This window comes from Fringilla coelebs, assembly GCF_963513975.1.
Source record: "Fringilla coelebs genome assembly, chromosome: 24".
NCBI classification, from domain to species: Eukaryota; Metazoa; Chordata; class Aves; order Passeriformes; family Fringillidae; genus Fringilla; species Fringilla coelebs.
This window is the reverse complement of record NC_140050.1, coordinates 3,545,516-3,570,790: the sequence shown is the minus strand read 5'-3', so window position 1 is coordinate 3,570,790 and position 25,275 is coordinate 3,545,516. Positions and strand designations below refer to the sequence as shown.

Here is a 25,275-nt window from a genome sequence, read left to right as displayed (position 1 = left end):
TCAGTAGAACATTACTTGTCTAAACTTTCTCTTTTTTGATATAAACCCCCTTTTCTAGGTGAGCCCTCTCATGCCTCTTATGTTGTACAAACCTACTCATTCATCTTTTTAATATTGCTTATAAAGCCACAAGCTGTTTTCCACTTAAACATTGTCTAAATCGACTTTAAAACCCAGCCTTGTTTTCCTCCTTGCCTTTTCCCAGCGCATTGGTTACCTGGCTGCCTCCCAGTGCTTTCATGAAGGGACTGATGTCATTATGCTGACAACTAATCAGATCCGAAAGGTAAATGTTCAGTTCTTCATTTCTTCTTGCACTCTCTCCCTACTTGTTCTTTCACATCTGTACTGAGTATTTCTCCATGAGGAATACAGAGGTGTTTCAGTAGAATTCTTGATTTGCAATCTCCTGTTGTTCCACAAGCAGAGGGATTAATGAAACACTCGGGAGCTGTGCACATCCTTCCCTGTGCTGTCTCATACCAGCTCTGTGTTTGTTCAGCACAGAGAATGGGGACAGAAATAACTTTGCTGGTCTCTAGGCAGTGCTCATAAGAGTGTAACAGGCAGGAAAAATGTCCCCATTCCTGAAGTAAAATGAGCAGTGGCTCAGGAGTGACATGGCTCCACAACATTTCTAGTTGTGAGGGATCTTTTTTCTGTAATTCCACATCAGACTTTGACTTCTCTGGTAGAATTGGGTGTAAAAATGGTGAAGAGTGTATGGAAAGTTTTGTTCTGTATTCCTGTACCCACGTGTGTATTCATTTTCATAGAGCTTCATCACTTAGAGTTACTGGTTTGCAGCATAGTTTTCCCATTCTTGGAGTTACAGATATTTTTTTAAGCTCTTGACTTTTATCTTTTAAGTATCACTGCTTTAAAACTTGACTGATCCAGTACAAGATCTGCCTACATTTTTACCATTTTTACCAGGCACCAAAATGTGTTTTTCTGGCTTAAAAAAGAGCAGTGGGATGTTATCCAGTATCTTCCCTAAAGAACTAGTGCTTTTACCTCTGTCTTTTGAACTATTTTGTGCTGAATGTGAATATCTATTGTCTTTATGATGGACACTTTATTTTACTGAATTTCAGTCACTTACTGGCTACTTCCACTTTGTGCCCAAGTTTTTACATAAAAGATAAAAATCTCTTTATGCCTTTTCATGTTTCATTGATCCAACAACTTGAGATTTTGAGTTCTCAAAATACATTAGAGCCTGGATGAATTGCAGTTTTTTGCTCCTTAAGAAGTAGATTGCATTATTCTTAAAGTAGACTCTAATTTCCCACCACCTGCAGCAGGTTTTAAATGAGATGTAAATGGCACAGAACCCCAAAGGCCTGACTATGTTTAGCTCTCCTGAAGCAGCTTCAGTATCCATGTGAATCTGGACTCTTAATTCAGCAATCCATGTGGGAATGCTCTGTGCAGCTTCATGTTTGTGTTTCCTGATACACAATTTACAGTCTATACTTGAATTTACTCATAGATTAATGGGTGAGTGACTTAAGCTTAGAAAGACCTGAAAGAGTATGGAGGGCTGGTTAGGATACTGACTACAAATAGATCCAAGGGAACTTGACCAATAAATGTGTTCCACACACATAACTTGTGTCCTGTCTTTGTGGACTGGTAGTTGTGGTGCTGGCAGCAGCTTAGGAGAAGAATTATCTCATTTCTCTACTAGATTAAGGTGGAACACTACTCACCAAGAGTGCTTGTTCCCAGTGAAATGGACATTTGGAATTGGACTTAGCAGGGTTTGTGTTTAATACCAGTTTTTAAGCACTTTAAATATGTTTGTGGTCCTGTAATGAGTGTTTAAAAACTATTTCCATTCCCAAAACACCACCAAAGTATGATCTCTCTAATTACTTTTATGTTGTAGTCATCCATCTCTTGTTTAATTATGGTTCTTTGTGCCCATTATTAAACCCCAGGCTGGCTGTAGTTTAGCAGGTGTTAGTAGTTGATATATAAATATTCCCATAAAGAAGAAGCTCTGCTTCATTTATGTTGATTGACTAAAATGAGTCTGAGGAGGTTGTTTCTTGACATTCTGTGTGATCTTAAATTTTTGAGCGTGTTTCTCTCTTTTCAGGATCTGAGTAGCCCTAACCAGTATGATACTGGAGTTGCACTGACTGGCTTGTCCTGTTTTGTTACTCCAGATCTTGCCAGGGACTTGGCAAATGACATCATGACATTGGTGAGTTGATAAGGTTGAAAAAACTTTATAACTATAGAATGTTAAGTTATTCAAATTAGGTAAATATCTTAAATTTAGAGCTGATACATGTGAAACCTGCTGCTTCTTGTGGGGGTTCTGGGGAACTTTAGTTATATCAAGAGGATCACTTTGAAGTACATTTATTAGTTCTGGTGATAAACAACAGTATTTTGCTCTTGCCTCAAAGCAGAGTTTTCAAAAAGCAGTTGAGTCTTCCAGGAAGTGCTTTGGTGACAGCAGTGTGAGCACAGGAGCTCTGGAAACACAGATGTGCTCAGACCCTGACTGCAGCTGTTTCATTCACAGATGTCTCACACAAAGCCTTACATCAGGAAGAAGGCAGTGTTAATCATGTACAAAGTTTTTTTGAAGTACCCTGAGTCCCTCCGTCCTGCATTTCCTCGCCTTAAAGAGAAACTTGAAGATCCAGATCCCGGTGAGTGAATTTTAGTGAATTCCTTCTGCTCTCACATGTGGAGGTCCATGTGCTTGTAGAGCTTGTGAAGAAAAGAATACATGAAAAATTCTGTAATCATCTTTTGGGCACTGACTCCCCTGTCTCAGGGTAGGTGAGTATAGGAGAGTTTTGATGGGTGTTGCCGTATTAAAAATACATTCTTTAAAATGTCCATTTCTTCAAACTGAAAGCTACCGAAAATGTATCAGTGGGTTAAACCTTCATGGACAAAGCAGCTTGAAGTTTCCTGATTTGTTGCTTACTGAACTTGGCTATTGAAAATATTTCAGTTGATTTTGGGGGTTTGGGGTTCTGGTTTTGTTACTACTTGTTCTTTTTTAGCAAGCTGCGGCTGTTGACTTGCAGTGGACACACTTGAAAGTATTTAACATTCCATAGTGTACTTTTTATTTATTTGGGTCCATACTGCTCTTTGGACCCCTCAGTACTGTGTCAGTGCAGGTCAGCAGCAGCACAGGAAATCTGCAATTGCTCAGTATCATATTCACATTTTCTGCTCAGTCTTTAGGAAGTGCTGGTGTTCCCTCACTGCACCAAAACACTTGTTTTAGGAATTCTGTGTGGTGTGTATCTGATCTCCACTTGATTTGTATCCGCAATTACAGGGAGAAATTTAATTGCATTTCCCAACTGTTTTATTGTGGGCATGGAATATTTATCTTCCAAGGACAATGTTATTAAGGAAAGCAAAATCCCTCACCTGCAGAGAGAGGAAGAAATTGCCTGTTAAGCTTTGTGGAGTGAAGGATTGCTCTCTGCTAGGACACCCAGCCTGTCTAGACTAAAACATTCCAAACTGACAACAACCCGTGGCAGAGGCTGAGCAATGAGAAGGGAGTGAACATGTCCAGTCAGATTGCTTAAGGAATTATTTTGTTTTGTATTTAAACATTTTTAAATAATACACATCAGAGAAGTCAGGAGGGATTGGAAACTTTCTGGTGGCTGATTATTGATTATGTTGTCTGTGTCCCACAAGCAGCTGCCCACAGTCCAGGGCAGGGATGTGGCAGTGTGCTGTTTTTACTCATGCTGTACCCAAAGCAGATATCTGGCTTGCTGCTATATTAGAAAATAGCCAGAATTAAATCAAACCCTTTCTCAGTTTTTGCATCCCTGTATTTACTGCCTCAGGGTTGGGAATGAGGCCAAACCATTGGACACACAGGTCTGAAGCTTCAGCTGCTTTTGCTGTGGGGGTTCTGCACCAGGAACTTCAATTACAATGAAGGCATTGATGAGATTTGTGCTTCTCCTGTTGTTTTGCCCAGGTGTGCAGTCTGCTGCAGTAAATGTGATTTGTGAGCTGGCTCGACGCAATCCCAAAAATTACCTTTCCCTCGCCCCGCTCTTCTTCAAGCTGATGACGTCGTCAACCAATAATTGGGTTCTCATTAAAATTATAAAACTGGCAAGTATTCTGCTTTTTGTTTACAGGATTAGGGTTCTCATTCAATTACCTTGGGTGTGAAAATGGCTTTCTTGCTGGGAGGCATAGTTACCATTCAGTCTGAATAAAAGGAAACCAGGAATATCTTCTTATGTTTGTGAATGTAACCTAAGAGAAAAATATGTTAATATAGCTTGGTTTAAATACAGTGAGCTGTAATTTACATAATGTTTTGAAGCTGTCGAAAAGCAGCTATTAACTCACTTTTCTTCTTATTGAATAGTTTGGTGCTCTTACTCCATTAGAACCAAGACTGGGAAAGAAACTGATTGAGCCCCTGACCAACCTCATCCACAGGTTTGTGTGACAGGTCCTGCCTTGTTCAGTCAGGACTGGGGAAGGGCCTGGTGGGTGGGTCAGTAGCTGGGGTGAGGATGCATTCTATAATTTTTTGTTGACTTTTGGTATACTGGCTTCAAGTATCAAAAGATATTCTCAGATGAGGGTTGTTTCTGGAAAACCTGAGTGAGGTAAAAATACCTTAAAGGAAAATCTCTGGGTGTCTGACTGTCAGCATGAATTCCTCCAAAGGATGGATGAAAATTGGAGCAATTTACTTTCCTTTCACAGCATTTCAAGCCAGAGATGACTGTGAAGGATGTAGAAAAAGGCTCAGCTGTGTATTTGCCTCTCCTATTCACCTCACACATTTGATTCCTGACTTTTAGGAATGCCTTACCCACCAAAGCAGCGTGACAAGGAATATATTAAAGCCCTTTCTCATGCATTTGGCAGCTCAGATGTGTTTTGAAAGTGGTTTTTACAATATATATGTTCTAAATGTAGATTAAATGAAGTTGAAGTTATTTCCTTGTCCCTTGACTGTTGCTGGTTTGTGGTGGTGTAGTGGTTCTAATTCTGAACTGAAATCAGGAAATAGATGCCTTGGGGGGAATACATGGATTCTCCCTGTTATGAAGAGGAAGTGTGATCTTATGCAGGAGTTGAGTGAAAAAGTTTATTTCTTTTCATGTGACAGAGCAAGGTTTTAAGCAGATATCTGTGTAGCCTTGAGAGCAGCTCTAGCCAGAAGATTTCTGTCCATCCTCATATTCCTTTAAGGCAGGGTCAGAAGGGACCAGCACCCAGGTACCTCCAGGGACTTGTCAGCAGATAATCTAACAAATAGATACAACCCACCAGAAAAAGCAGGAGGGTGGACAGTCCCACCTCCTCTCCCCAGCTACCACGTTAGTAATTCTGAGTTGTGGGGACTGAATCCTCTTTGGCTTGGTCTCCATTCAGTCATTTTGGGTTTCATAATGAGTCACAGCACCCTGAGCTGTCTCACCAAGTGCCCAGGGAGTAGAAGTGTTGGTTTTGCTTCTCAGCATCCCAAGCTGACCCTCAGGGCATCACTGTGCCACTGGAGCTGTGCTCCTTCCCTGTGTGCCCTGCTCTTGGAGCCTGCTGCTCTTTTGAGGCTTGGCAGGTTTCTGGTTCCCTCTTGTACAGATTAGGCTTTGTAAGGAGCTCTGCAGTCCTCAGAACTGCACTGTCTGTGTGTTCAACTGGCACAAGCAGCCTTGAATTTGAGTTTTGGGGGAAATCAGGCACTGGAAATGGGTTGATGATTTCCAGGGATGGGAAGTGTGTTCCTGCATCCCCAGCCTGTGCTGCTGGGGCGTGACTCACTCGCTTGGAGAGAGACTTGAGCTTCTCCATCTGCCTTGTCATGAATTTTTGACCTTGGGCAGAGGATTTAATTTGATTCTTGAACAAGATTGCTTCAGTATTGTGTGACTGGTGCTGGAGTTTGAGTAACCACTTCCTTCCACATTCGTTGTGTCACAGTGCTCTTGCATGCTGCTTTTCCAGGAAGATTTTTGAGTTTTTAAACATTTGTTTAAAAATTCTTCCCCCCAACAGTTTTTAAGTGCAAATCATTTCATCTGCTTGAAGGGATATGGAGCAGAATATTGACAATGTCTTGTGAAGTTCAAGGTGCTAACTAGCTCCAAGATAGTGCTGACAACACTTCAAAATGTGCTGGTTTATTCCTTATTTAATATACCTGATTTCTGTTTCAGCACCTCAGCCATGTCTCTCTTATATGAATGTGTGAACACAGTAATAGCAGGTGAGAACTGAAACTTGGAACCTAGAAAAAAAAAAACGTGATGAACTTTGTCATCAACTGACACCATCTGTAAACCTTTTTTTCTTTAACTTAATGTATTCTTAAATGCAGTAAGTCTCCTGGCAAACTTTGTGTTATTGTGGGGCTGAAATGCTTTGTTGTCAGTGGGTGAGGCAGTCACTATAGCTGTGTTGTGTTTGCTGAAGGCTGAAGCCAGGTACAGACAATGAGATTATTTATATGCCAGATCCTAAATGTTGCTACAACTACAAAATGTACCAGCAGCAATGGAATTAAAACAAGTGATGTCTCTTTGCCAAGTTCTCTTATGTGATGATGGATCAGAATTTTTTTTTTAATTTTGCAACTTTGCAGTTTAAAAATGGGGTGTAATTCCGTAGAGGAGGCAATTGGAATTACTGATTGGCAGTTTCAGTTTCTGGGGAAGGGATATGAACTCCATAACTGGGAGGGTGAGAGAAAACAAAGGCAAAAAGGGATAACACAGTATTGCAGCTCAGGCTTGGCTGTAATATCAGAGTGTGGAGCAGAGGGTTATTGACATTCACAGTTGGTCTGTCTGTCTCCTGTGGGTTCTTTGGATAATGGTGCAGAACTTGCTGTGCTGGGTCAGTTCAGAGAGGGAAGAGAGATCTGTCACTCACTGTGTATTCCTTCAGGGAAATCAGGTGTCATGTTGGGAGGGAGAATAACCCAGAGGGGAATTCCATTGTGGCTGAGAGTGGCCCTCACTGAGATCCAGTGGGGTCATCCTGTGGGTAGAGGGGGAATCACCCACCCAGGACACCTCAGGGATGGTGATGTCAAACTCAGAGCCAGCAAATGAGCCCTGAAACACCAGAGGAGCACCTGGCACCTGCCAGCTCTGGAGGTGACAGTGTCCAGCTCAGTTTCCCTGCAGGGACAGAGGGCAGCACATGGCACCTGCTCAGGCACAGCTGTGCCAGCAGCAGTTACCAGGGTGAGCCCACCTTTTCTGTAGAGGGGCTGTGTGCTGCCAGAGCTTTTAAGTGTCCCAAATAATCAACAATGGCTGGCTTGATTAAAGCTCCAATCTAATCACGTTAAACTCCAAGATCCGTTGCTGCATCCCATTGTATTAGGAAAGTGCACAATTAAAAATTCAGCTGTACAGTAGCTGCTGATATTAAAAGCCTTGACTGCTATGTGATATCAGTGAAATAAACCCTAATGAGAGCAAAAAAGAGCAGCTTTGACCTGGCTGTTGCAGCTTTTTCTACCTTTACACTTTTTTCCTGCCCTCTTATTATTACTGTTATGGTATATGAAATTATAAGTTTATGTCACAACTTTCTCTCCTTCCCCAGAGCTTCAAAAGTCCAGACAAACAGACAAACAGTAATCTAGCACCTTTCCCTGAGAGCTGAGCTGGTGTGGGCTGTTGGGTGTTGTTGTTGCAGTCGCTCCCAGCACAGAAATACTGACTGGAATTTGTGCTTCTGTTTCAGTTCTGATCTCTCTGTCCTCGGGGATGCCCAACCACAGTGCCAGCATCCAGGTGGGACCCTGGGCTTGGGGCTGGTTTGTTCTGCTCTGCTGGGGGATCCCAAGGGCCAGGGAAAATGGGATTGTGTTCCTCGGCCAGAAGTTACAGCAGTAGCTCCCTGAGGTGCTCTCACTGTGCAATCCTGCAGACTGAAGCATTCCCTAGATAAATTTTCCTGCTTAATTCACTCTAAAATGCAAAGTTTGAGAGTTTTCCCAACTCTTCATTCATATCCTGCTATCAATACAGAACCTCATACAGAGGCTCCTTTTGTTTGGAAGTCTGTTAATGCAACAAAACCCTCTCACCTGGAGACCTCAGGTCTTGGTCAGATACTTCCTTGTGTATTGAGTAAACTTCATGGAGACTTAGTTTAATTAAGAACTGTAATAAACATGGTGTGGTCTTTTTTTCCAGCTTTGTGTGCAGAAGTTGAGGATATTGATAGAAGATTCTGACCAGAACTGTAAGTATGGTGCTTTCTTCATGGAGCTCTTGGTCCCTAAGCACTGGGGAGATGCTGCAGCAGCCTCAGAGGGGTTGTAGTGCCTGGTGTGCTGTAAACAGTTGCTAGGGGGTTTAATATGGAAAAAATTTTTCATGGTGAGCACTTCTTTATAATAATACTTTTGAAAATAAATGACAGCAATTATTACTGCTCTTTGTGGTCTTGTAAATCTAAAACAGTTCTTTCCATGCTCTGGATTTCCCTTTTTATAGACTGGCTGCTTGGAGAGCAGTGACAGCTATTTTCAGCAGAGTGAGCATAATAGTAAAATGCAAGAGTGTTGACTTACTTTAGTGACTGCAAAGAATACTGGGAAATTTAAAATCTTAAAGCTTTAAGATTTCATGCTCAGCCCAAAACAGTGTTTCTATATTTGGAAAGAAGTTTTATTTTGTCTTTCACAGTGAAGTACCTGGGCCTGTTAGCTATGTCCAAAATCCTGAAAACGCACCCCAAGTCAGTTCAGTCTCACAAGGATCTCATTCTCCAATGTTTGGATGACAAAGATGAGTCCATCCGACTCAGAGCTTTAGATCTCCTCTATGGCATGGTATGTTCCTACATTTATTTCCTCAGCAGCCCCACTGACCCTGTAGGAATGTGATGTTTAAGGAGAGCATGCAACTTTCTCTGCCCACTCCACAGCAGACTTTTGATAACAACTCCTATATCTTTTCTGGCAGTCCTTTACTAGTCCTACTTAGGACTAGTAAAATATCTGGCTCAGCACGAGGGCTTTAAAAATTCTGATTCACACTTGATGGAGTTTCTCAGTTCAGGCCCTGTTGGAAATCACCCATTTTGAAATCAATTCCATTGGATATTAATCACTCCTAAATTTGTTTCCTTTATAAGCAAAGTGTTTTAAACTCTTAAACTTTCTAATCTGGCAATAGAAGAGTCACTTTCTCTTGGATTTCTGTATTGCTGATAGTAATTCTCATCCTCAGTTCCCCTACAGCAAGGTCATCACAGAATCAGATGGATTGGAAAAAGCCTTGGAGATCATCAAATCCAATGACCTAACACCACTTGTCAGCCAGGCCATGGCTCTAAGTGACACATCCAGTCTTTTCTTAAACTTTGTAACTTATGCTGGCTCTTCTTTAACAAAAACACTGAACACTATTAGACAGGTTTATTTTTGGTTTGGGGCCCACAGAGTGGTTCTGGTTTCCATGTTAATGTGATATGGGTCCAGCAAAGAGCCAGCAGCTGCTTTACTGGAACTGGAAGGACTTGGCAGTGGAGGAAAGTGGCTGAACCCTTTGCCACCTCTTTAACAGGTCTCCAAGAAGAACTTGATGGAGATTGTGAAGAAACTGATGATTCACGTGGATAAAGCCGAAGGGACGACGTACCGAGATGAGCTGCTGACCAAAATCATAGACATCTGCAGCCAGTCCAATTATCAGTACATCACCAACTTTGAATGGTCAGTGCCTTCAGCTGCCAGCTCGGAGCTCATCACAAAGGCAGTGCAGGGTTGTGCTCTGATGCCCACCCATCCCTTTCCATAGGTACATAAGCATCCTGGTGGAGCTGACCCGGCTGGAGGGCACGAGGCACGGGCACCTGATCGCAGCGCAGATGTTGGACGTGGCCATCAGAGTGAAAGCCATCCGCAAGTTCGCGGTGTCGCAGATGGCCATGCTGCTGGACAACGCCCACCTCATCGCCAGCAACACCCAGAGGAACGGCATCTGCGAGGTGCTCTATGCTGCTGCCTGGATCTGCGGGGAGTTCTCTGAGTAAGTGCAGGCAGAGCCTGCTGTGCTCTGAGGGACAGCTTTTGGGCAAAGCTTTTGGTCACTGAAAGGTGTTTTTGAGAGAGGGTTCAGAGTATGTACCCTAATGCCACCAAGGTGACTGTGTTTTTCTTGTTCCTTCATGCTATTGACTCCTCAGCTCTTTCTAGTCAAGACATTTTAAACTATCTGATCATTTTTCCTGTCTCTCCAGCCTTGCCCACTCATGCAGGAAGCCACAGTAGTGAATTATAGAATCACAGAGTATCCTGAGTTGGAAGGGACCCACAGGGATCATTGATCCCGGCCCCTGTCCCTGCACAGCCACCCCAACACCCCCACCCTGAGCAGCCCTGAGAGCTCCTGCAGCTCTGCAGCCTTGGCACCATTCCCTGGGGAGCCTGGGCAGTGCCCAGCAGCCTCGGGGGGAAGAACCTTTCCCTGAGCTCCATGCCAAGCCCTGGCACAGCTCCAGCCCTTCCTGGCCCCCTGTCCCTGGCCCAGAGCAGAGCTCAGCCCCTGCCCCTGTGCCTGCCCTGGGCAGGAGCTGCAGCCCCCGAGGAGCCTCCCCTCAGTCTCCTGTGCTCCAGCTGAACCAGCCAAGTGCCCTCAGCTGCTCCTCAGCCCCTTCCCCAACTCCATGTCCTTCATTTGGACACTCTCCCACAGCTTTGGGTCCTTCTGGTATTGTAGATATAAGCTGTTAGATCTTAAGACATTGAAGGAACTTCTTAATCATTAAGGTCTACCCCCCTTTATATTATAGGGAACATGTGCAATCACCGTGTTTGAATTAGTTGTTTCTCTCCTCCCTATTTTGCCCTTGTTAAAAGGTTTTTGCAGAGCCCCATCTTCCTGGAAATTAAAAGTTGTCATCTTTTTATTCAAAATTTTTCAATGCCCACAGTAGCGCAATTTTCAGTGTTCTTGTACCAATGTTTTTTTAGCATCAACAGGTGTTTTTGTCTCTTGCTTGTGCAGATGTAGCTGTTACCCAGCTTTTATTCTGGTAAATTAGACAGGTGTGGTACTGGAGTCTCCTCTTACCAGCTAGTTTGGTGTCTTCTTCTAATTGCCACTCTGAACACTGTCTCCTGTTTAAATTCACAGTGTAGGAGTGATAGTGGGGGAATGCAAATGCTGGTACAGCTCAGATCTTCATTTTCTTAAAAAAAAAAAAGTTGTACAAAGAAAATATACTCTTCCTTTCCAGTGTTATCAAATTTTTACTTAGAAACAGCTTTAGCTTTCAGTTTGTAATAGTCCAGTAACTTTTTGTGCATCTTCCATTTAGTTGTGAGCAGATAAGAGCATGACATCTGTTCAAGCAAAGTGCTGTGATCTATATTCTTTTTTGTATTAAGCACTGCCTGCTGGATTTTATTTTTGCTTGCCTTTCATTTGTGTATTCTGTCCTTACAGACACCTCGAGGAAGCAAACCAAACCCTGGAAGCAATGTTGAGGCCCAAAGTTACAACCCTGCCAGGCCACATCCAGGCTGTTTATGTGCAGAACATGGTGAAGCTCTATGCATCCATCCTGCAGCAGAAGGAGCAGGCTGGGGAAAAGGAGGCAGCTCAGGAAATTACACAGCTGATGATCGAACGCCTGCCTCAGTTTGTGCAGAGTGCAGATCTGGAGGTTCAGGAGAGGGTAAGAGAATAAAATGACTTTGGGATTTATCATGGGAAGCCTTGGAGCAGGTCTGTGGTTCTCTGTGGCTCTGCACATTTTCTATAAGCTGTTATCAGTGACAAAGCCCAGATCTTATTGCAGTTTGATGCCATCTCTGAAGGCTGCCAGCAAGATCTTCACTCAAAACAATTTAATTTTAAAATTATTCAGGCACTTAAGGGCACAAAAAGGACCCAGCTAAAAGAGAAGCTTAATATGGACTTTTTACATTTGCTCTAAACCTGCAGTTTATGCTGCTTCTCGTAAGTCCCTTAATGGAGTAAAACACCTTCTGTTGACTTCAGTTGATTTGTTTGGTTCAGCTTGTTAAATATTACTCTGAAACACTTCTGCTTTTGTTTTTAGGCTTCTTGCATATTGCAGCTAATAAAATACATTCAGAAGCTACAAGCAAAAGAAGTTCCTGTAGCTGAGGAAGTGATAGCCCTGTTTGCTGGTGAGCTGAACCCTGTGGCTCCTAAAGCACAGAAGAAAGTCCCTGTTCCAGAGGGGTAAAGTTCCTTCTCTCTCCCAAACCTTTATTTAAACTTTGAATAATAAAGCAAAGTATATGATGAGACACTGAAATATTCAGGAGTACTGAGTTGAGCTGTTTGTTTGCTGCAATTCTTCCCAGCCTGGACCTTGATGCCTGGATCAATGAGCCTCCATCAGACAGTGAGTCTGAAGATGAAAAGCCCAAAACAATATTTCATGAGGAGGAACAAAGGCATTCGAGACACAGACAGCCAGAAATAGATGAAGAGGAACTGGCCAGAGTGAGTGACTGCTAAAATGCTTTTCCCTACATAATTCAGTAGTAATCTAAGTGGTGCTGGAGCAGTGGGGGCTGCTGTGAATTCTCCCTGTAGTCAGGGGGCCCTTCTACTCTCCATAGCTCAGGAAAGCTGATCACTGATGTGAGCTGATGCTTATGGACCTGAGCAGCTTCTGTGAATGACTGAAACATGCTTGTGCTCAGCAGTGATCCCACCTTTCCTGCCTCTGACCTCTTTGCTTTCACAGAGAGAACTTGTTGCTATATGAATCTTCACTTCTTTCTCTCCTTGCAGAAATGAAAACAGGAACATTCCAATTGCCATCAAAAATTAATGTCTAGGAAGTTATCTCTAGTCTATAATTAAAAAGCAAAGAAAGCTGTTCTAAGGAATATTAGTTATAGTTTCACATACAATGGCTTGGGACAGGAGAGACCTTAAATCTCATCCCATTCCACTCTCTGCCATAGGCAGGGACACCTTCCTCTATCCCAGGTTGCTCCAAGCCCTTTCCAGCCTGGCCTTGAACTCTTCCAGGGATGGGAATTAGGAATGGTACCTGCAGTTCTATCCTAGTATGTGTGGTAACTCAGAACTGCTTTGTCACACACAAGCTGCTCTGCTCTAGTCTTTTCACAGTAGTTATGTATTGTTCCAAAAATGCAGGGAGCTTTTGTTTTGCACTTTGCTGTCTTTTATGTCTCTGCTTACAAACATTGTAACTGCAAATCATCTTTTGCTTTTAGCGTCGAGAAGCTCGGAAACAAGAGCAGGCAAACAACCCATTTTATATTAAAAGCTCTCCTTCCCCTCAGAAGGTGAGTCTGAATTGCAATATCTCACTGGACTCTGCTGTCACTGTGTGAAGGATCCCTGAATATCAGAGCTGCAGCCTCCTCCAGGATGTTCTGATATTTCCCCTGCACTTTCCCTTTCCCACTTTATAATGCATGGACTGGAGTGGCTGCCTGCAACTGTTTTTGACTCCTCTTTGTGCTGAGAATCTCCTGAGTGATCTGGTAGCCCCAGAGCAGCCGGTGAGAGAGTCTGTGCAGTTTGTCCCAGCCCTGGGTGACGGCATCATTCACATCCTCAGGCACCTCACTTGGAGCCCTGCAGAGGGTGGCCCTGGAAATCACACTGTATTTTGTGGATCAGAAAGTTGTTGTGGTCTCTGAACACCTTTTTCAGGGAAAGAACTTCCTTTATTCCCTCTGTATCTTTCTAGATCTGAAGGACTGCCCCATGTTCCTCAACTCCAATCTCCAAATTTATCTTCTGAAGTGGCAAGTTACTAGCAACAAAACAAACCAAAAATTCTTCAGAGAGCTGCAGTAATTCTTCAGGGCAGTAGTGGGGTTAAAAAACTGTAGCTAAGAGTAGGGTCCTTTATAATAGTTATCAACTGGCTTTAAAATACATTCTGCTACCACACAGAATTGTTAACAAGCTGTTCCAATCCTATCTTTTCAAATGTTCACTTAAGGGACTGAACTGCTTGATGTTTTGTAATATGCCTATTTACAGAAATTTGTGCTGGCAGTGCTCAGAAAGTAACTAATCTTTCTTTTCCCAGCGATACCAAGACACTCCAGGGGTGGAACATATTCCTGTGGTCCAGATTGACCTTTCTGTCCCATTAAAAGTTCCAGGTAAGCACAGCTAATATTTTAAAATTAATTAAAGAAATTCAGTCTAGCAAAAGTTGTAATTCCTTCTTAGGTCTTCCACCTGAGGTTTTGAAGGGCAAGGAACACACTTCTATTAGAATCTTAAATATATCTCCTTAATTTACATTTGAAAATAGTGCTTTGCAGTCTGAGCTCCTTTCAAGATAATATTAGAAATAATTCTGTGATTAGGAATGTCATGCAGCCAGGTCTGTAACATGTAGAGGAGCCACTGTTCCATGTGGGAACAATCCCCTTGAAAATATAGAGGTCTGATGGAGGAGACAGGAAATAGAATCTAATGGTAGAGATACTGTTTGAATATCTTGTTTCAATTATCAAGAATGATTGTATATCTAAGGATACAGCACTGAAAAGCTGTTGATCAAGTGCCTTACATGCAAGTACAGCAGCAATGTCACCAATTCTCCTTAAAATCTCAATGTTTGGATGCTCCTTGTAATGCAATAATGCAGCCAAGAATCAGGGAGCGTGATTGAGCTCTGTCCTGGTTCTGGAGAAATGGAGTGGACAGCAAAGCTGCTGCTTGGGGGGCTGTGTGAGGTGATGTGGAAGCACAGAGAGGTGTGGATCCAGCTGGCTCTGGGAAGCTGGAAGCAGGAGCAGGGCACACTCCTGATGTGGTGTTTCAGTGCTCAGTCCATGTGCTCTGTACCTGAAAGCAGCTTGGCTTTCCCCCAGGAATGCCCATGTCAGACCAGTATGTGAAACTGGAAGAAGAGCGAAGGCATAAACAGAAACTGGAGAAAGACAAGAAAAAGAAAAAGCAGAAAAAGGAGAAGAGAGGGAAACACCATCGCCACAACTCCCTGCACACAGAGAGTGAGGAGGACATTGCTCCAGCTCACCATGTCGACATCATCACAGAGGAGATGCCAGAGGTCAGTTCCTGTGCTTGGGGTCTGGGATTTATCTGGGTGCAGCTCTTGAGAGATTTTTGCCCCCACAACTGCAGCCAGTCTGTGATGTGGCAGTTCCAGAGCTGTTTCAGAAATGACTGAGATGACCCCTGGCTGTTCTTTGCAGGGGAAGAAATAACTGTCTCTTTTTTTAACAAAAATACAAAATTTGCCACTGAAGCTATTAAAAAAAGTCAAAACCAACCAAACAATGTTCATCCCTGCTCTAAAAGTAACACTGTCCAAATAGCATTTATTATGCTCTGCTGCTTCACTTTGACAGTAACTTGCTGTCTAGTCAGCAGCTTTGCAGCTGATGATAATTAATTGCAGATGCTAATGATGTAATCTGTATTTGTGTCTAAAATTTCCTTTAATCAAAACCGAACAGCAGCAATTCAAGTCCTGCTGTTTATGAAGAAGGGGTTTCTGTTCCAAATTAATCTTGAAACTAGATGCTGCACTGAAGTGCATTGTTCCCATAACTTACTGAGCCTGACTGCAGCTGGCCTGCTGCACGGTTCACAGGCTCAAAAAAAATGTCATTTGGGTAGTGTTAAGCTTGAGTTTGAAAATTGCCAGTGGTTTGCTGCCTCAGTGGATGTCTCTGGATCTTTCCTGCAGAATGCTTTGCCCAGTGATGAAGATGACAAAGATCCCAATGATCCCTATAAGGCACTTGACATAGACCTGGATAAGTAAGTGCAGTTTGTGTGTGAGTTCACTGAGTTGCTGAGGGAATGGGTGGGGGCTGAGCAGGCAAAGGCACTGCAGGCCATCCGGGGGAAAAGCTGAAGTCTCTCCCCATGGCTTTGATGGAACTTCAGGTGCTCATCCAGCTTTGGCTCCCACTGCAGCTTGGATGATAAAATCTCAACTCCTGAGTATGAGAGAGGTTTGGGAGGGGCAGGGGAGTCACTAAATGTAGTGTGAGTGTGACTGAAGGAGTCTGGAAGCACAGACAGTGTCACTGGATCAGGTGTGGGTTACTCTGAGGTTTGGGTGTCCCACTGTCTCTCTGCTGTCACCTGTGTTGGCACTGAGTGTGAGCTGTGTCCATCTGTCCCCCTCAAGCTCTGTGTCCGTGGCAAGCCTGTGTTGTGATCACTGACCAGTAACACCCAGGCTGTCCCACCCCACTGCCCTGTGGCCCTTCAGTGTGTCCCACTGTACTGAAGTGTTGTTGTGCTGTGACTGAGCTGAATGTCACAGCTGTGCCCAGGCTGGTCCCCACCCAGCTCTGGGGCTGTGCCAGTACCAGCACTGAGCCCCTGCACCCACGTGCCCATGAGCCCTGGGCTGTGCAGTATTGCACATGGAGATTGGGTTGGATTTTTTTTTTGTAGTTGCTCTTTTACAAAATCACCATGCTAAAAGTAATTGCGGACTTATGGTCCAGGGATGCCTCCTGTAAAGTTTGGAAGACTGTGCAGGCCCATGTGGGTGTGTGTAGGATCTCTCAAGTCTGTGCCTTTCTTTGCAGTTCCAAATTTATGGGGCTTTGGCCCTTCAGTACCTTGTGAAAAAATAAATAAAACAGTTTCTGAGGAACTTCCTTTTTTGGAAGGCCAGTCAAAATCTGCAGGAACAAATGTATAAAAGGAAATTAATTTCTGCCTGTAATCCCTGTGTTTGCATGGTGATTCTCAGCGGCACTGGGCACACCCAGCAGAGCAGGTCCAGGAGGCATCCAGGGCTGGTGGATTGTTCCATCCATTCCCTCCCCTGTGCCATGAGTGCTGTGCTCTCCTGTCATGGTTTCTCATGTCTGTGTCCTCTCTCTTTCTTTCTGTGCTTGCACTGCTCTGTCTGTCACGCTCACACGCAGTCTGGTTTCAGGGAAGCCTTCCAGGTAAGAATATCTCCTGAGTGTTGACCTTCGTCAGGTTGGTTGATTTTGGACAGGGTAAGTCCTTGAAGGGTGGAGGAACTGTTAAATCAGAGACTCTCACATTTTGAGAGTCTGTTTTGTCACTGACTTTCAGCACCAATGCTGTTCCTGTGCAGGTATATCTGAAATAGTAAAAGATGAGGCCTGTTTGTTGTTCAATCTTCCCTTAGTGTCTTAAAGTGAAAAATTAATTGGTTCTCGTTCTTAATGCAATATAAGCAAAAAAAAAATTGAGGCAGTTGAGGCCGTTAGAAATCTTTCTGAAGTGATGTTTGCTGTGCCAATGTGAAAATTAATATTAAATAAAAGCTCTTGCATAGAGAAATATGCAGTTGGTGAAATTCTTGCTGGCTTCTGGAAATGTTTGACAAGACGGAGAGAAATTTTTGTGGTGTTTTTTTCCCAAGTAATGGATTTAGGATACAGTGTAAATATCACCTGCTGTTGGTGCTTTTTGGAAACAAGTGTCTGAAGTTACATTTAACTTACAAAATGTGATAGTGGAGTAGAAGTTCATAGTGCAAACTTTCAAAATAAAAATGACTTAGAATCATTCCCAATTGGACTGATCTATTCATCAAGAACAACAAACCCCACACCCTTCAAGGGCTGCTGGAGCCATGCTGGCATTCCACTGCTCGAATTTCCACATCCTTGCTTTTCCTTGGAGAGGGATTCCATGGAAACACAGTCTAACATGGAGCTGTTCCTCTGTGGGTGTTTCTCAGCCTCTAGCTGGCACCTCTAAGGGTTAAACAGCAAGATCTTGGCTCTCAGTCACCTTCCAGTTGTTTCCTCTGACTCCTAACCCACAAGGGCAATGTTTGCAGTGCAGAAGTAAACTCCAGGTAGAGAAGTATGCACTGATTTTAAGCTTGGGGGCCCAGCTCTCTAAGAACAAAGCATACCTTGTCTTGAACAGGTTATCTGGCTGAGGGAGGCTGTTGGCAGCAGGTAATGGGCTCTTTCTTTTCAAGACCCTTAGCAGACAGTGAGAAGCTGCCAGTGCAGAGACACAGGAATGTCGAGACCCTGAAGTCACCAGACTCAGAAGTTCCCCTAGTAGAGAAGAAGAGCAAGAAACCCAAAAAGAAGGAAAAGAAACATAAAGATAAAGAGAGAGATAAAGGAAAGAAGAAAGAGAAAGAAAAAAAGGTGGTAGAGGAGGAGGAAGAAGTAAAAAAGGTAATTCTCCAAGATTTGCATTATTTTAGCTCCTGCTGTTATTTATTGCTGAGTTCATTTTGTTGCCTAGGAACAGTTGCATTTAACGGTTCAAACAGCTCAATGCATTCAACCTCTATTTCCTTCAATTTTTACTACTGTAGCAGCAGGTATTTAAAGATTTGTTAATAAAAATACCATTTACTTAGCCTCCTAAGTTAGCAGAATTTGGCTTACTGCAGCCTACACAGCAGATCTGCCAGAGCTCACGTGGAAGCTGAGTTTGCTGATATTTTGTCTGTTCTCCAAGTGGGGAACTCCTTAGCAAAATATCTGGAACTAGTTTTGTGAGTGTCATTTGTGGTGCATCCTGTCTCCCATGTGCTCCAGAACCTTTCAGTTATAAACCCTGTGCATAGCTGCCAGTTGCTCTCAGGATTTGAAGCATCCTCCTGTTAACCCCCTGCAGAGCTGCACATTCCCTCTGCACTGCAGCCCTTGGAATGCCAGGGATGCCCTACCCTGGTGCTGTCAGCTGGGCCTGCCTTTGGAAGTGCTCAAAGACTGAAGTGAAGCTTCATGGTGTGTTTGCTCCTGAATGTGTCACAGCATCTGTGCATGAGGAGCACACTGGAGTGATGGAGTGCTGCATTTCCATGGGAACTTAAACTTCTGGTTTAATTGTTGTAGAGTCACAGAATCCCAGACTGGTTTGGGTTCAAAGGAACCTTAAAGCTCATCCAGTGCCACCCCTGCCATGGTAACAGACACCCTCCACTATCCCAGGGTGTTCCAAGCCCTGTCCAAACTGAAACCTGGCCTTGGGCACTGCCAGGGATCCAGGGGCAGCCACAGCTGCTCTGGGCACTGCTCCAGGGCCTGCCCACCCTGCCAGGGAACAATTCCTGCCCAAGATCCCATCCAGCCCTGCCCTCTGGCAGTGGCAGCCATTCCCTGTGTCCTGTCCCTCCAGGCCTTGTCCCCAGTCCCTCTCCAGCTCTCCTGGAGCCCCTTTAGGCCCTGAGGTGTCCCTGGAGCCTTCTCCTCTCCACGTGAACACCCCCAGCTCTCCCAGCCCCTCCTTTTAAGGATGTTCCAACCTTGTGATCTTTTTGTTTTGATTTTCTTTTGTTGCTGTTGTTGGGGGGGTGTTGGGTTTTTAATTTGATTTTTAAGAAAGATATAAAAACAATGATAATGTGTTTCTGTTTTTTTCTCCTGAAATTCAGGGGGAAGACTTGGATTTCTGGCTCTCCACTGCTCCACCAGCTGCTCCCACGCCCCAGCGACAGGTAGGAATCTTCCCCCATCAGAAGAAACTTCTGTGGTTATTCCTTGCCTTGAGCTGTGCAGGAGTGCTGTGTCATGCTGCAGCACAGAGGGGAACATCAGCTTCATCTCCTCAACTTCCTGCTGGGGAGCAGAGATATTGTCTGGCCAGTTCAGAGGAGCTGTAATGGGAGACTTGAGGCTCATTCTGTGCAGATTAAGGAATAGAAATAGAAATACAAATGCAGCTCCAGGCTTGGTTGATTTTGTTATTGATGAGTATAATGTTATACAGTTGTATAGTTTTATTTCCCAGTGTGATGTAGACTCTAGCAATATTAATAGACATGAGAGACAGAGTGTGAAAGAAAAATTCTCATGAATTTTGATGGGAAATTCTAGAGGAAGAGACAAAGATATAAGGGGATGGATTCCTTGGAGGAAATCTTCTGCATCGTGTTCTCAGGTGATCATATTTGCTGGGTTTCAGAGGCACAAAATGAAAGCCTTGATACCATGTTAGCCTAATGTCATTTCTGAAATAACAGTTGTGAGGAGTTGTCACTGTTGAGTTTCTTTTGGTGTGGGATTGGGTTGTTCCAGCTGCTTTCCCTGAGTGTTAGAATCCTTCTGCTCATCTCCTCAGAGCGAGCCTGCAATAAGCACTGCTGTGGTGGCTGAATCTCAAGTGGTAAAAAAAGAAGAAAGGGAAGAACAAGATGAGGAGGAGGAGGATGAAGGAAAGGTAAGTGGCTCAAGTTAAGAGGAAATTGCCTCAAGTTACAAAAGGGGAGGCTTAGATTAGATATTAGGAAGGATTTTGTTGTTATTGTTTTTTAATGGAAAGGATTGTCAGGCATTGGAGCAGGCTGCCCATGGCAGTGGTGGAGTCATTGTCCCTGGAAATGTTCAGAAAATCTGTGGATGTGGCACTTGTGGACATGTTTTAGTGGTGGATGTGGTGACACTGGGCTGATGGCTGGACCTGATGATCTTAAAGGACTTTTCCAACCTTCACAATTGTCTGGTTCTGTGAAGTTGCTGTCACCTTTCAGCCATATTCTCCTGCTGTCTCAAACTCCTTAAAAAGCAGCACACAGGATTTACCAACAGCCTCTGTTCAGTGCAGTGACTGCCTGCAAATGTTACATCCTTGAAGAGCTGTGACCACCTCGTGTCCCTGAGCCAAGGGACAGGTCCCAGTTAAAGCTGAGCTTCCAAACAGTTGGAGAGATTCAGCCTTGTGCTGTTCCCAGGTTACTTTGGGATAAGGTATGGGCAGCTGGGTGGGGAGCAGGGTTTACTGGGACTCCACATGGAGTTACTTTTGGGATTTAAGGAATGGTAGCTCTGTTTTGGGTTCTGCTGTAAAGGGAAACTGCACAATCCAGGAAGTGCAGAGAGCGAGAGTCAAGAGCTGGAAGTGTGGTAGAGGGGTCATTGCTAGAAATCAAGGGTTTCTTTAAGGGTTTGTTGTAGTTTCTCGTTCTTTTTGGTAGAAATCCTCCAAGCATAAGAAGAAAAAGCACAAGAAAGAGAAAGAAGAGAAATCAAAGGATAAAAAGAAATCCAAAAAGAAGAGTCATCACAGCGAGGAGGAGCCCCCGGAGTCGGTGCAGAACGGGACACTAGAGGATGAGCCACTACCAGTGAGTAGCTGTGCCCAGGCCTGGGGACAAGGAGAGCTCAGCTGCTTGGGAGGAAGGACAGTGACAGCTCTTCTCAGAGTCATCAGTTCTGGTGTGACTGTGAGTTCTCTTGTTTTTCAGCCCATGTCCAGTTACCGCCTTCTTGCTGAAAACCCGTACATTAAAATGGTGAGTTGGGGCTGTTTGTTCTGGCTGTTGTCTCTGTGTGCCCTGGGGATGGGGGAGTGACTTTATGTAGCCATCACATAACTGAAGAACTGTTTCGATCCCAGAAGGTAGAATTACAACCAAGCTCCATTTCCTTTCCTTTGGGTGGCCCACTTGAATTTCTGAGTTGATACTTTCTCAATCCTTAGCTGATCACCCGTGTGTTTCCATAAACTCATAGCTATACCAAATTACCTCCCTTTTGAACCTTTTTTTTTTTAATCCCCATGCTGTGTTCTGTTTCTTGAAGTTTGAGTCTTTCCTGTGACATTTTTCACTTCATTTGCAGACCTATGATATTCAAGGAAACCTCCAGAATGACAGCCAAGTTACTGTGTCTGTTATCTTTGAGAACAAAAGCACTAGCTTCCTTAAGAGCATGGAACTGAATGTCCTGGACTCTCTCAACACTAAAATGCTCCGACCAGAAGGATCATCAGTACACGATGGGATACCTGTGCCCTTCCAACTCCCCCCTGGTATGCACAGCTTTGCACAGGGCTCTTGGAGTGTGGCTGGCCCTGCACTGCCCTCCTGTGGAAAGAGCTGCTTGAACTTCTGCTGTTTTCCAGAAAAAGCATCTCTGCCTGGGTGTTGCTGGGCTTTCCCACAGTTCCCTGGAGAGGATAAGCCTTCTCCCAGTATGGCTGTAATGCAGGTGGTTCTGCACAGCAAGAGCAAAGCCTTAATCTAGGGCTGGGAGTCCAAATGTCTGAGTTCCTTTTCCAGATGCCTGCAGGCTGGCACACCTTTGACTACAGGAATCCAAAATTCATTTTGTGTGTTTGCTATGAGATTTAAAATAAAACGAGGTAGTAAATTTGTGAAGCATTAGAATCCACTCTGGATTTATTCTGGAGCTCTTGTCCCACTGTTTGAATGGCAGAGGCCTTTTGCAGTGAAGGTTTGTGATAAGGATGTGCAAGGAGGGCAGCTGAGCCCTCCAGAAGTATTAAGCACAGAAATGAATGATAATGGTTTTGTACAGAGCACAGTAGTACAGTCAAATCTATGAACTTCCCTGAATTTCCCTTCCTTCACTGAGGAGTTAATTTGAATCCTGGAACAACTCACAGAGGGCTGGAGTGGCCTCAGGGAGCTTTTCAATCCCCCATGGAAAGCAGTGGGGTATTTGATTTGTTTTAAATCTGTATGTGGCAGTTCTTGACACAGACTTGTATATTAAAAGCAAAACATAGAAACATTAGAATTCAAATTAGCTCTGAAAGCTACTCTGAAATGTTTATAATATAATTCCAGTTATGCAAATAATTTAAATATGTGACACTGTGACACTTTACTGAGGCACTTGCTCAATAACCTCCATCAAATGCCAGCTCCCATTGCTGCTACTGGGAGTGCTGTAACATTGTTGACTCATCACAGCAGTTGTGTGTAGAACTCTCTTCCAACTCAGAGAATTTCTAACTTGGTTCAAAAATAGTCTGCACATAAGTCAGTTTATTCTAACCATTACTTAGATCTGGAAATCATGTTCTGACCTGACTTTTCCCTCTCCTCTCTTCACACTAGGAATCTCTAACGAAGCCCAGTTTGTGTTTACACTTCAGAGTATTGTTATGGCTCAGAAGTTAAAAGGAACGCTGTCCTTTATAGTCAAAGTAAGTGCAGCTCTCAGCTGCTTCTGCTTCCTTGGGAACTGCGTCAGGGAGCCGGACTCGGGTGGGAAGCTCTGCTCTCGAGCTTTTTTTAGGCATCATTTCATCCCTGCTGCAGCAGCCCATTCTGTGAGGAACATTTTCACATGACATCTTGTGCAAAGAGTGCCCCCCATCCTGCGTCAGCACATCCTAGATTGTCATTTCTGTCAGCGTGTGAGCAAGGCAGCCTGGAACATGTGCCACATTGTCAGCTAGAAAATCACACTGATCTGCTGGGGAGGGGAGAGAGGGGACCAGGGTCTGCTCCTTCTGATCTCAGTTGGACGCTGCAGCCTGGTACAAGGCTGCAAAACAAAAATGAGAATTAGATGCTGTCATTAAGAGTGGAGACCCAGACAAGAGTGAGGTCAGTGGAAGGCATTGTTTAATAGGTATTGAGCTGGGTAAGGCTGTGTGGGTCTCTGATGTTATTTCAGTACAGTTATTAATGAAAGAGCTCGCTTGAAGGAAATGAATGGAGACAGTTGTGGCTACTCCTGAGTCAGCCATTATCTCTATTTTAAGGGTTTCTTAAAAATAGCATTCTCGTCCTATTTTAGTACCTAAGAATCTGGGAACTGTTAATTTATTATTTTGCTCAGGAAATAATGAACTGTAAAACCACATCTCCAAGTGCTAGTTGAAACTCAGTCTGCTCAGTTCATTTCAGCAGAGTGCAGGCAGAACTGCAGCCCAGTGTGTCCCTTACCTGTTGTAGGTGCATGCATCAACCCAGCTGCCCAAATCTTTGAGTGGGCTGATGTTGTGGTGGGATGGTTCTCAGACTGATCCTTCAGGGCCAGCCAGACCATTTCAGGGGGAACTCAGCCCTCAGCTCCTCGCTGGTGCCTCTGTGGTGGGTAGGGGTGGTTGCCTCAGGGCTCCCACTCACCTGCTCTCCTTTGCCCTGTTGCAGGATGATGAAGGTTCAACCCATGAAAAACTAGATTTCAAATTGCACTTCAGTTGTGCTTCGTACTTGATCACGACGCCTTGCTACAGGTGAGTGCCCGCACTGCCCCCTCTGCCCTGCCTACTCCCAAGGGCTTGGCCAGTGTCTCTGTAAGGGGTGGCTGTTCAAATCTGTCCAGTGACTGATTTCAAGTGGCTCTGCAGAGGGAGCTCTGTGCCCTGCAGGCTGGCAGAGGCAGCTCTGGCAGCAAGAGGGCACAAGTTGCTCCAGTGGGCTCTGGAGTGTGGTTTCCGTATTTGCTGTAAACCCATTTTCCTAGAGCTTGGTAGCACTTAAGCTTCTGTATCCTGACATGTTTCATGGGGCTGGTGGGACAGATTTCACTTGCATTTCTAATAAAACATTTACTTTCCTTCCTGCTCTGCAGTGATGCTTTTGCCAAGCTCCTAGAGTCTGGAGATCTGCACATGAGTTCTATTAAAGTAGATGGAATTAGCATTTCTTTCCAGCATCTACTGGCAAAGATCTGTTTTCATCATCATTTTTCAGGTGAGTCTTCCTTGATGCAGAACCTTCTGCAGATTTCCATATTCTGAAATCTCTGCTGTGCTTGGTGGGCATAATACTGCAACCACAGGAGCAGGTGATGTCCAGATTAAATACATTTGGGAGAGTTTTCTCCAGTTTTGCAACACTCAAAGCATGCAGTGTTCTTCAAAATGAATTCTCCTTGTGTCCCTGTGGAATTCCTGCAGCCCAGTGAGGCATGTGACAGTTATCATGGGAGCAGTTGCTGTGGAGTTCAGGCTGTAGCTGTTCTCTGGAGGGTGGGTTTGATCTGCAGGGCTTCAGACTCCCCCTCCCCAGTGCTTCCTTTCAGTGAGGGAGAGCCCCAGCTATTCAGGTTTGGGTTTATTAATTAAAACAAGCACTGGCTGAAGCAAAACAACTGGCTGTTTCATCATGCTCTGGTGTTTGCATTAGACATTGCTTCACTGGAAGTATTTCTGGGGAAGAAATCTACATTCTGAGCAGTGTTTTTGCCACAGAACATTTGTGGCTTAGGAGACAAATGACTCACCTCATTATTGTGAAACGTCCCAGAGAGAAGCCAGGAGGAGCCAGGCACATCTTGACCCTGACTTCCTCCTCCCCTCTGTAGAAGCCACTGTTCCTCAAGGCCAGGCAGAGCAAGGGCTGCTCTCCAGGGGAAGCAGGGCTTGAATTAGAATGGAGTGGAATGAAATGAAATTGCTGTTTCTCTGCAGTTGTGGAACGCGTTGATTCGTGTGCATCCATGTACAGCCGTTCTATCCAAGGCCATCACGTCTGCCTACTGGTAAAAAAGGTGAGAGAAGCTAAACCTGGAGCCTTCCCTGCCTTCCTCTGCCTCTTTCCAGTCCCTGAGTTTGGCTGGCAACACATTTATCCCCACGTGGAAGAGGAGCT

General features: G+C 44.3%; 1 protein-coding gene across 2 annotated transcripts in view; it reads left to right on the top strand.

Annotated features, from left to right (window-relative positions):
- AP3D1 (adaptor related protein complex 3 subunit delta 1) overlaps window positions 1-25,275 on the top strand; it is a 42,506-nt gene that overhangs the window by 15,014 nt on the left and 2,217 nt on the right. Inside the window, exons 4-32 of one of the 2 annotated variants that reach the window (XM_084221089.1) lie at window positions 206-286; window positions 2,108-2,215; window positions 2,543-2,672; window positions 3,986-4,125; window positions 4,388-4,461; window positions 6,195-6,244; window positions 7,735-7,784; window positions 8,190-8,238; window positions 8,685-8,830; window positions 9,567-9,715; window positions 9,801-10,031; window positions 11,451-11,682; window positions 12,070-12,215; window positions 12,341-12,482; window positions 13,229-13,300; window positions 14,059-14,134; window positions 14,855-15,054; window positions 15,697-15,770; window positions 16,901-16,924; window positions 17,941-18,148; window positions 19,357-19,419; window positions 20,043-20,141; window positions 20,896-21,045; window positions 21,166-21,213; window positions 21,542-21,731; window positions 22,786-22,874; window positions 23,830-23,915; window positions 24,254-24,375; window positions 25,095-25,174. In XM_084221089.1, the coding sequence (XP_084077215.1) occupies window positions 206-286; window positions 2,108-2,215; window positions 2,543-2,672; window positions 3,986-4,125; window positions 4,388-4,461; window positions 6,195-6,244; window positions 7,735-7,784; window positions 8,190-8,238; window positions 8,685-8,830; window positions 9,567-9,715; window positions 9,801-10,031; window positions 11,451-11,682; window positions 12,070-12,215; window positions 12,341-12,482; window positions 13,229-13,300; window positions 14,059-14,134; window positions 14,855-15,054; window positions 15,697-15,770; window positions 16,901-16,924; window positions 17,941-18,148; window positions 19,357-19,419; window positions 20,043-20,141; window positions 20,896-21,045; window positions 21,166-21,213; window positions 21,542-21,731; window positions 22,786-22,874; window positions 23,830-23,915; window positions 24,254-24,375; window positions 25,095-25,174 (3,309 nt within the window). The remainder of the gene's footprint in view (window positions 1-205; window positions 287-2,107; window positions 2,216-2,542; window positions 2,673-3,985; window positions 4,126-4,387; window positions 4,462-6,194; window positions 6,245-7,734; window positions 7,785-8,189; window positions 8,239-8,684; window positions 8,831-9,566; window positions 9,716-9,800; window positions 10,032-11,450; window positions 11,683-12,069; window positions 12,216-12,340; window positions 12,483-13,228; window positions 13,301-14,058; window positions 14,135-14,854; window positions 15,055-15,696; window positions 15,771-16,900; window positions 16,925-17,940; window positions 18,149-19,356; window positions 19,420-20,042; window positions 20,142-20,895; window positions 21,046-21,165; window positions 21,214-21,541; window positions 21,732-22,785; window positions 22,875-23,829; window positions 23,916-24,253; window positions 24,376-25,094; window positions 25,175-25,275) is intronic. The other variant, XM_084221090.1, reaches the window with a different exon arrangement.